The sequence below is a fragment of the Haliotis asinina genome, chromosome 14 (assembly GCF_037392515.1).
Source record: "Haliotis asinina isolate JCU_RB_2024 chromosome 14, JCU_Hal_asi_v2, whole genome shotgun sequence".
Taxonomy (NCBI): Eukaryota; Metazoa; Mollusca; class Gastropoda; order Lepetellida; family Haliotidae; genus Haliotis; species Haliotis asinina.
Window position 1 is genome coordinate 52763243 of NC_090293.1, and position 12382 is coordinate 52775624.

Here is a 12382-nt window from a genome sequence, read left to right on the forward strand (position 1 = left end):
TCCTCATTCCTCGCCCATTCCAAATCGTACACACCCTCATGTAAGAAGATTTTGGTTACTTCAGTCACATCAGAAGCAATTTATTTCTCTATCTCTTGCAACCAGGGAATGACCCAATTACAAAACCTGATTGGAAATGTCTCAAAGTAATGACTTTCATGTTAACTGTCATAAGTGTCTCACAAACAACTGGCTCTTTGCACCTATAGAAATACTCAGAAATATTGAATTGTCCTCCTTGCTAAACCACCTCTGAATGTCCTATGAAGGAAGAAAGCACTCACAGTAGAGATGAACCATTAATAACCAGTAATTGTGTGAATACTCATTAACATAAATATGATATACACTCTGTGTCATTACAGTGCAGTTGCTTGACACAGTCATGTAACCATGAGATCCAGTTTCAAATAATGATTACATTACACTGGGTTGATGTTCCAAGCTTTTGTCTGTACCATATTTCACCTAAATAACATGACACATCTATAATAACCATGCAGACTGATATTTATCATAGAGAAACTGGAAGCTTTACAAACATGATTATCTTACCTCACACATGAATGTCGCTTTCTGATTGGCTAAGTGTTATTCTATTATTTTCAATGTACCCCGCTTACAGGTGATGTATTATTTTCAATGTACACCGCTGGGAATTCTGAAATCTTCTGGTGCTTCATGGTAGTACTTTTTTATCTTGAATAACCTTGACTCACGCATAAAGCACGGAAATTACCGATGTTTTGCAATTGAAAATTGATGGAAGGGAGATAACTCTAAATCTGTTCACCTTGAATCGTCTGCAAAATGGCAGTTCGCCTTGCATTCAGCAGAAGTGCTTCAAGCAGTTCAAAATTAAAATTCAGGTGTTCAGTAGATAAATATGTTGTTCACTGGTCACGAGGGTGCCATGGGCTCATGTACCCTCGAGCATAAAACTGAACTCACTCACTCTGAGTATGCACACATTCATCCTAATTTTCATACCTTTCAGTGAAGATATAGCTCTAGTCTCTGCATTGTATAAATGATAACATCATTGTATATATGATTATCTGAAATGTTTTTGCCATCTAGAAACAATTCATGACTGGACATTTTGGGTAAAACCATGAGGTTCATGTAACCGAGTTATAGAAAACTGGACCCATCCTTGCCCAAGTTGATATGACCTTATCACTTATCATGCTTATCATTAGATGCTACTCTCCTCAGGACTTGAAACAAGAAGTTGCTATATATCACTCTTACAACAAACTGCCATGACTAATGCTTCCTGCAGACAGATAGAAGAGTTTTCAGTCAGCCAATCACCTTGCTGTCAGAGGTTCTGCTGAGTGTGTGATATGACACACATATCACCTCCAAGACAGAAGGAAACACAGCACCTGTGTGGCACGCATCCACAGAAACACAACCACCAGGGCTGTATACATAGTGTACTGTTGAAAACAGGAGAACCAGATGAAATAAAGGGAAGGAAATCAATTTATCTGTCACATATATCCTTGTATATTGTTAAAAATACATCCCATTTCATGGATGCAGAACTGAATAATTCTATTATCCTTACCCAAATACAACTTTAAGTTTGTTTAATAAGATTTAAATATGGTCAACATGAGTGCGGATTAAAGATGTTGGGAGATGTTGTCATGCAAATAGCTTTCAATATAATCATGGAACTGACAGGCTGCACATTATAAATTGACTGAAGATTAAATGAAAAATGTACATATTTCCAAAAGTATTTATTCTGTCATTGATAATGCCACATCTATATACGTATACATAAATACAGAAACAAACATAATTGTGCTAAATGACATGTGACTATAATATCCAATCTGCCCTCTAACCATCATCACCCCTGCCAGACCAAGGTTGCATGTTTCCTAACATGTATAGACATCTGGTGATAACTGTGCACACCCAACGTGTAAAGGTTATTCAATGTAAGCTGTGAATTACCCCAACATAGATAATTCCTTCAGTACAGGAGAATTCTATTTTTACCCCCAGAAACAGGAGTGAATGTTCAGGCTGTCTGACCATCTCATCATGCACCTGGAATCTGTGTTTAGGTTCGGAAGTGGCCCTGGCGGATTTGAATGACTGATAGCACTGCCTATACCATATGGTACCTGTCATTATACAAGACGGAGAATAAAATATGATTGTGGGCTGAAATGTGATTGGACTTCCCTGACCACGCAGAGGTGACCTTCACACCAGAACAACTCCCGCGCGGAAGAGTTACTTTTACTTGCAGCAGGAACTAGTAATATTCATACAATGTCAATCGATAATTAGTGACAGTTTTTCCCATTTTTTAATACAACATTCCTGCAACAAGAACAGCCAAAACTGGTGTCAGTTTCTACCCATAGGGAACTGAACTTTCTACACAATAAAAGCAGGTTCAATGTGAGGTTTGTTTATAAAGTCAAGTTCTTCTGATACAATTTATACCTGTGTGGCTAGTCTGAACTGTATGACAGGTCATCATAATTGTTTTCAGTTAAAACAAACTTGCAAGTTGAATGTACGTCACATATGTTTTCATTTGTAGTTCACTACCCATTGCACTTTCACTTTCTGAACTTATGAATGTATGTCAAAAACAACAATGTTGGAAAAAGGACCCATGATTGATTTTGTACAGATATGTATTGCTAATTTTAGTTACAGCAGCTGAACCAGTTCATTTATTTATTGCAATCCCATTATCTAGTAGTAATGCCTTGAAATGTAGCAGAACATTTGCCTCAATTTCATTATCAGGTAGTACAACCTTCTGACAAAGCAGTACACAATATTGTCATCGGGTAGTAGTGCCTATTGATGAAGCAGGAAACTTGTCTAGCTCACACTTTTTAGGTAAAGCTGCCATTTCTCGAGGCATGTCTTTGCATCGTATAACTACAATATACAACAAAATATTGAACAGTTTATACAAACAATAGCCTTTCAGAGGGAAATAGTGCATTATCATCATTTGTGGTTTTATTTTACCCCCAAACCTCAGATCTGGAATTGTTTAGCTTACATAACAACCCCTATCAAAATCATTGCAGCTAAACAAGCTACCAGCTGTTGATGTAAAAACCAATGGGGTCAGACTTGAAGCAGAAACGTTTTATCAATAACAGACAATCAGCAATTCAAATATGTGACATAAAGACTCGTAACGTGGTTTGACAATACAACACTTTCTATAATACTGAGAGGTAAAGTATCTGCATATGATTAAGATTATCAGGTAGTACAGCCCTCTGATGTTACAGTACACTTGCCACAATCTTTCATCGGGAAGTACAGCCTTCTGATGTTAAGGTACACTTGGAACAACCCCTCTGTGGTAGTACAGCCCTCTGATGTTACAGCACACTAGAAACTATCCCAGTGTCAGGTAGTATAGTCTTCTGACCTTACAGTATTGTTGCAACTTTCCCACTATCAGATAGTTCAGTGATTGGCAATTGAAGATTTGGAATCAGATTATCCACGAAAGATGAAAGTTTTGATAGAACTATCAGGTATTGGCAGAATGAGGTCAAACTTGACCATATAGTGAAAAGACTCATCCACTTCTTAATCTACCACTGCTACAGATACTTACAGGTTCTCCTGCACCAAACAACAGTTCCCAGTTTAACAAACTTGTTTAGTATTGAGCATTCAGTGCAGGCAGAATCATCTTGCATCAGTGATTGGATGGTAATGTGTAATATTTTTGCATAGGTAAGACTTCCACCAGTATCCCCCCTCAGTTTTAACTATGATAATAAATTCCTTTGAGTGGCAATTTTAGAACTTGGATATACCTGTCAGTATTTAAAGATCCACATAACGTTATTAGATGAGGAATAAACGTTCAGGAGAAATGATTGGACTAGAATGAAATTTAAGATGGGATATGGACGGAAGTCTGTCCTTTGAATTTCTTTAATGTACATCCATCCATTGATTAAAACTGAACCTTTTATTGACAAATCCCATCCACAGTTACCTCCCTTCCCCTGAAACTCAAGACAGTTGTGTGAATATTCACCTCAGCTGTCTGATATTAACAATGATAGGCCACCACCTGAACTCACAAAATGTTTGCGTAAAGGAACGTGACTGATTGCACGCTACAGTACACATGCACACAAGGTATGTGATGCCAGACTGACTTTGTGACACTCACTGAATAAAAGCAGCAGTCATCTTCCTGGTATATGTTGTGTGAGGTTGTTGTGTTGCTGTCGGAGCCTTGTCTGCTGAAGATAGGGCGGATGTAATTGTAGTATAACTTGTAGACCAACAGTGACCCCAGGCCGACTCCAATGCCAAGAACACACACAACTCCGGCCGCCTTGGCTGAAACACAAGACACAATGCGATTACCTTTGGCACAAATCTTACACGGAAGGACATAAATATACCTTCCATGCGATGGTCACTCCAACCCCAAATCACCATGAACAGTCTTAGTTAGGACAGAGCCACACTTGGGACAGAGCCAAACCCAGACCTTCAAGATGATGAGCCAATGCTTTCACCACTTGGCTACCCAACCACAGTCATTAATTATTGATCATCGATGATGAGCCACTTGCTACATCAATCTGCAAACAGTTTGAAGTCAACATTATGGGCACCAGAACTGCCCTATATACAAGCATGAAAGAATATAATATATTTACCACAACATAAGCATGGTGCTTCTGTGCTACACCATGTCATCATGGTGCGCTTGAACCACATCCTCATGAAGTATTTTACCCATATATGTAACGAGATTCTTCCTGGTTTCTTCAGTTCGAAATATTTATGTTGACAAAGCAAGCATTCACGAGAACAACAAACGTGTTATGTGACTGGATCACAAACAGTTCAGAGTATCAGACTGTCTTCCTGTAGCTTGTTTGAATTGCATTTCTAATGTTGAGATCTACTTGAATCATTTTTACAGCTTTAGTATCAACAGCGTTAGTTGCAGCTATAGTAGAAGTTGTTCGTTTGTTGATTAACACCATTAAAGCGAGTTTGGGACTAAATCTTTCACAAGTTTAATGAAAATGGTATTTCAAGGAAGCAAGTTTAGTATTCTGTTTATTACTTTCAACACAAATTAATTGAAATTGTGACTACAGTGTGAGGAGTCCCATTCCAACTAAAGTAATATATTATCAGCTGTTTGCATCTAACTAATCATGATCAGTAGTATTTTTTATGATTTTCGTTGTGCTGCAAGGGCACACTGAAAGCATTTTACCTTAACATTTCAACATTTTCTGTGCCAAATGGGCACAACTTTGATCCCTTTTATGAACTGTTGCTTAATGGATATACTGAATGCTAAGTCTCACAACACGCTACTTCCAGTACTAAGTAGGTTAATGGATCCCATTAAAGATGCCTCCTCGCGATATACAAGGCAGGCCCAAGCTTCCTTCCGGTACCAGATTTTTTCTGACAAGCGTATATTCAAGAACAAGTTCTGGTTCCCAACTGTGTGACTTTCAAATATGACTTTACTAGACCCGAGTAAGTGTACAACCATGGTTGGCTGTCATAGCTGACACAGCGACAACTGTAATGGTTGGCTAATTTGGAGATGGTTAGATGGGAAATTTGTTATTCCTGCAAGGATAATCAGTTCCTTACTGTCAACTGACAACAAGATCATATGAAAGCGTAAAAAATGTTGGTCTCCAGAAGTACTAAAAAACGTAAGGTCTCAAGAAGTGCTGTGATCTTCTTGTGGGCCTATACTGTAACGATCCCACGGGCAACCACCAATGTGCTATGCACTGCAGCACTGTGAGAATAAAACTCGGGCTATGGTGCGACAGCAAGCACTATAACATCTTGGCTACTATCCTCATTATCCTGCTAAAAGAAGAAGACATTCAAGGACTTTTAAGGATATTATATCCTACTGAGGCTTTTATAGAAAAAACACTTTCTAAAATCTGAGGACATTCAAACTTTCTTCTTGCACAGTGCATACTTGAACAGAGGTGATTAAATTTTCCATGCCATATTGGCGTTACAAGATGACCTGAAAGGTTATCGTGCTGTTGGCTTCTGCTTGAATCTAATTACTCCCAAGTCCTCTATCAAATGGTATCAGAGCCTGCAAAGTGCATCATCTCTCTGACCTATCGAGGAGGAATCTCTTCCGCTATCACCAGCCAGGAGATACTAAACAAATGGCAGCTGTTTTTTTCAATTTTTTCCTCCATATTCAGGTGTATCGACTAAGCAAGAATCTTGTTGGTAAGAGCAAACAGACCAAGCTGTATATTCTAGCACTGTAATCAATACATAGATCGTCTGTAGATTATCAGAAAGTATAGCGCCAATGGACAATGGTCCCTGTATTGACTACCATATTCCTGCTCCTCATTAACTAAAGGCCACAACATAATGTTGACAATTACTGGACTGGCTGTATTGAAGAAGGGGTATAGGGGGAGATCAACACTGTCGACAGCGTCATCAGTGTCGCCAAATCTGTCTGAGACAGGATCTGCCGTAGCAGCAGTTTGGACAAAACACTTGACAACTTGAGGCTTCGCTATTTCCAGTTTGAATAAGGTGTTGGCAACTAGTCCATTGACTCATACTACTACTGTATCTTACACCCACCAGTTCCTTTTCAGTGGACATTGTTGACAATGTGTTAAGCGAGTGAGTTTAGTTTTACTCCGCTTTTAGCAATATTCCAGCAACATCACATCAGGACTTCACACATTGTACCCATGTGGGGAATCAAACCTGGGTCTTCGGCATGACGAGCGAACACTTTGACCCCAACGCCCCAGTGTGCTAAGACACATGAGATACACACTGTTGTAACAAAACATGTCAATATGATACTATCATCCTACCAATTCTAGATATATCATCAATCACAAAAGACTGCTTGTAATTTTTATAAACATGTTCTGTAAATGTGAACATTCAAATACACAGTCAAAATATATCTTCAATCCAAACTAGCAAAGTTAATCTTAATCCTTCCTCTTTTTTTAAGGATAAGATGAGATTCCTTTGTGAACAAGGAATCATATTTCATCAAGAGTAGATGACAACCTGGAAGGCAATACATTATCGGAGGCTGATATTTGTCCAAGAACTGGGAAATAAATACAAGATACAGTTCTAAAAATCAGTTAACTATGATTACATGTTCTGTTTGCCATAGAGATTTATATTTAGCTGACAACAGAACAAATAAAGCAAAAATGTGTATGACAGCACCATGAAGGCTAGATTGGTTTTTTTATTGTCATCCATAGATGTTGATGTTGCTCATGAAGATGTTGATTAGTTGAAACCCTGCATTTCCCTTCTCAACAAACTAATCAGTTACCATGGAAACAGACTGTGATAAATATTAATAATCGACTTTTTCAAAACACCTGACACTAGTAATATTACACTGAATGCACAAATGATTGGATTATATCAAACGTCACTACTCTTTGAAATGGGATCAAAGTCATCATGATTAATTGCCGGAAGTCCAAGAAAAAAAATCAATGTCAGTTATACAACAATTGGCAATGGAGTTATGACTGATAAAACTGGTCTAAATATGGAATGTCAGATGGTGGCAGTCCATTGGACATAATTCCTGTATGTCAATACAGCAATGGCAAAATGGCAGTGTTGACAAGAAAGGAACACCATGACAGATCTGTAGTCATTTCATCCCTGGGGGTGAATTGGCAGGGGAGGCAATAAGACTGGCACTTTGCTAGTAACCACCCTCAGAGTTGGGAGGGAGGTATGTGAATTGGTAACTGGGGTTGATTAGTTTCACGAAGATTGACATCCCATCTATGATATGAATTCAAATTGTACATGTTCTCAATTTGATATTGCTAAAAAGATTGTGTAGTCAACAGGATTCAAGGAGTGAATCAGCCATACATATTAATTTGCCAACATGACACCATCATTCAATTCAACTGTGAGGATGAGGTGGGGAACATAGATGACTATTTTCTTGTCAACTATTTTATGAATATGTGCATGGAGAAAAGGGATTAAGTTTTTGCTTCATTTTATGCCTGTGCATTATATGTTCATGTGACGGGAGTTTCAACAGAGGCTGGACCCTCTGACTTCATCTGACCCTGCCGAGCTCATTTGTCAATGAGTCTACATCCTCTCTGTGTGTCCTACCACAAGAGCTGGTAATACTACCAAGCTGACCTACATGCAGTCTCATATCTGCAGTATATTAATTATCTGGGACGGGAAGTCGGGTGATGATGTTGTTGCAATATGATAATGAGACATTTTATGCTTTAGAAATAATTGTCGAGCGTTGCCGTTCCACAACATGGGTTTCCAGCTTGAATCTGACGTCACTTACTGCTGAGAGAGTTTTCAGTATATTTAGGACTGGAAGAGATATTCTCAAATTGCCCCTTTGTGTGAAATAAAACCCAGATATTTAATATGACAACTGATCCACGAAACACACTGAGACAAACCTGATACCAACAAACCCATTAATGGTGGAAGTAAGACACACATAGCTCATTAGGACACCCCTATACTGGTTCTGTTCTGGTACAAACACATCCATCGACTTGTGAGAGTAAGCAATATTTAGCCCACTGGGCTAGGCATCATACTATGTATTAGTTCAGATCAGTCTAATGACGCTGACAAGCCCATAAATATGCTGAAACAAACTTGATACCAAACCCATCTAATAGCTGGTGTAAGTATTACTTTCCATCTGTTCCACATAACTCGTTGGTACAAACAAACCAATCATGCAGAGTTAGTGAGAAACGTTCATCTCATACTTCAGGAATACGATCTTGGCATGACAAACAAACACTTCCACCACTAGGCTGTCCTTTAGACATGAAAGACCAATGTATTCCTACTTATTTAAGAAGAGCCAATTTACATTTCCCAACATCTAATTAAAACTGCCTGAAAACTGATGAAATCCAGCTACATTTACATGACACCTGTGACATGCAGGTGCTACAATCACATCAGCAGGTTTGTTAATTAACATCTCACAAATAACAGATAGCTATCACGTATGCTTGTGAATGTGACTTACTACACATTGCACATCACCACAAGGATACTGTGCCCATTTATGTCTTATAGTGAAAGTTTCAGTCTGGATTCATGGATGAGTTGATGCAAACTAGTGATTAGTCTCTGAATATTTAATTGTGGAAGTAACAAACAAACCTATATAAATTGAAAAGGAGCCCTTGGGAGACCAGCACCTCAGGATCTGAGCAACGTAGACTGTATTTAAGGCTTCAGCATTGAAGAGATGGCTTGGCAGTTGGGGAAATAATGTGGTTCAGGGACTTTGAGGCAGACTGAAGTTGATGAATGAAACAGGGATAGCTATGTATTGGAATCACTCTGATCACATGGCCAAACCTTCAAAGACATGGACCCCCATCACACCACAAACTGCCATGTTTACCTCTGTATCTTACTTGTGGTCTGCACTCTAGTTTTGACGATAAGAAAATTTCTTTTCACTAAAATTGTAATTTACAAACTGATATTTATATAATGTATCAGCATGGAAGAACTTGACGAATTGCACATGGAACAGTTCTATAGTTCAATGTGCAATCAGTGAATAGTTACAATAACAAATGTCCCATTTCCAGAGTCCCTGGCTGTGATATTGCTGGAAAATTGCGAAAAGCAGCATAAAACCAAACCCACTCACTCACTCATTCGAAAATGTCCTGATGCTGTTCGTTGTTTTGTTAAGATATACCCAATACAAAATGAAAACCATTTACCCTCTTATATACCCAATACAAAATGATAACCATTTACCCTCTTTGAAAGATTGACAGGTGTAGACTTTTCCATCAATCTACCTCAAACTGATCTTAAAACTCAAGGCCAAAACTTATTTATACCAGAGATCACACACTGATTTTAGTACTACACGCCCTCAATTTGCTTAAGTCTATTTGTTTATTAATCCTCAACAAACATCACTGTAAAACAATAGTTAGTCGGTCTAACAGTCCCTCAGCTCTCTTGTCTAGATTTTCCACAGGTGCTGAATCTTCCATTAACAGAAGCTTCGTCTCAATTTAAATGAGTTGTCTATTGCCATCAAAAATTAACATTTTCAAAGACTGCACACTAGTGAAGACACTCTGAGGAGCAATGAACAAACTGCAGTTTGATCAATATCTGTCAGTTTATTATTGATGCAACATTAACACACACCGGTCTCATTACTTATTAAAAACTTGCTATTTCTGTTTAAGCATATATACATATAACAGCAATCAAGGTGTATTATTTTTGGCATGACAAATCAGCAGATAAGATCGTTGACGTGTGCACAGGTAATCAATTCACCCCACACAGAAATCAGTACGTATGTACTGGCCTCCATCAGACAACACCTACTTTGATGATGGCAACTCCATTACATTAGCTGAGTCACCTGTAGAAACATTATACACAACACACATGTCCACTCAAACTAGAATAGAATAGAATAACAGAATATTATATCATAAAGCAGATATCCAGACACACCTGTAGCAGTCATAATTCCAACAAACAAAAACCTATAATCCCTTCTTCATCTCCAGGTAATAATGCTAGGTTGACAAAAGCTTTGAGGAAAATAGTATAATACTAATACAGCAGTGTTCATATAAGGAAAGTTGCATCAGATTTCAGAAGTAATCTTACGTTAAGATTATCATTACAGTAACAAACACTTGAGCATGGGTAACTGTCCTCCCTGAACTTGATGTCTGTTTTGAGGAAAATAGCATCACGCTGATACACCAATATTCCTACTAGGAATGATGATTCAGTTTTGAGGACTTATCTTGCACTGAGTTAATTATTACAGCGGTAACAAACCCTCCAGTATCGTTAATTGTTTCACTGAAATAGTGGCCTGTCCTTATCCACTGGGTTAGTCAATTAATGATCAGTGGGAAATAAGAATTGATGTCAGTGATGAGCTCAGAATAGTTTAACTTCTTGCAGGATATGATCTGAATATCATGTCCAATGCAGACACTTTGAAAAGGGATCTCATTGTGTTTTATCTAATAGAGTTAAGAATATATTAATGATCCGTAAATAATAAATGGCTGAAAGAGTCCAGACATGTATTCATTTCACTTATCAAGAAGTTCCAAAAAACTGGTTATTAAGAAACCATTTATTAATTAGATTATAATGAATCTAAGAAATAAATCATATATAAAATAAAAGATATTATAGGATGTATGACATGAGTGTCTAAATGTTGGTATTTCCCCAGCGAGAGGCACGATATTTAGACACGAGGGTCCCAAACATAGCATGTCATGGGCATGAATGTAATAGTCTCTTTATTAGTGAGGTTGTTAAACTGAGGAAAATAAACCTAATTCTACATTCAAACATGGGCTGGCTACCCACCGTCACCGCTTGTTGAACGCTACGTCACAGAAGAACTATGACATCATCTCATTGTTCATGCTTACCATGACAAAGTGATATTTTGCCCTAGGGCATCGTACAAAAAATATGAACCCTGATATGTTTGCCCTCATACGTAGTAAAAAGCAGCAATTCGTGACTGATAATACAGTTCAGCAGAAACTGAAAGATTTCCATTTCTTCCCATTCATGCCATTACTCTCCAACCCTGTCTTAGTGTCTGTTCTATACAGATTGTTCTTTTCTTCTGCGATGCCACACTCAGCAATATTCCATTTATATGATAGCCGACAATCCAGTGACTGACATAACATAACAAAATATATTTGACAATTATGCTTTTCAGTTTGCTTGTCCACAGCATTTTGAATCCTACAGAAACACCTGTTGCCATGCTTTACTGTGAGGGGTGGTAGGGAAGTCTAGTGGTTAAAGAGATTGCTTGTCATGTTAAAGACTTGGGTACCATTCCCAACATAGATAAAATGTGGAGTGCCTGTTTCTGGTATTCCCTGATGTGATATTGCTGAAATAGTGCTAAAAGCAACATAAAACCAGACTTACTCACTCACTCACTCACTCACTCACTCACTGTACTGTGTACTGACGCAGCAACTCAAAACTGAACCACACCACCCAGTATCTCCATCACATACCTGAGTGAGTGAATTTAGTTTTATGCCATACTCAGCAATATTCCAGCTATAGGGTGGTGGTCTGGATCAAACAATCCAACAATCAACAGAGCATGACCATTGATCTACACAGTTTGGTTACGATGACATGTGTCAACCCAGTCAGTGAGCCTGACCACCAGATCCTGTTAGTCACCTCTTACGACAAGCATGGGTTGCTTAATATTAATTCTAACCTGGATATTCACAGGACCCACACATCTGAATAAAGC

The 12382-nt window shown here is 38.2% G+C and overlaps 1 protein-coding gene across 4 annotated transcripts in view; it reads right to left on the reverse strand.

The window, feature by feature from the left end:
- Nucleotides 1-12382, reverse strand: part of LOC137261082 (uncharacterized) — a 54959-nt gene that overhangs the window by 20004 nt on the left and 22573 nt on the right. For all 4 annotated transcript variants that reach the window (XR_010954838.1, XM_067798752.1, XM_067798754.1 and 1 more), the window contains exon 3: nt 4196-4368. Coding sequence is in view for 3 of the 4 variants with exons in the window: in XM_067798752.1 (XP_067654853.1) it covers nt 4196-4368 (173 nt within the window). In the remaining variant the exon portion in view is untranslated. The remainder of the gene's footprint in view (nt 1-4195; nt 4369-12382) is intronic.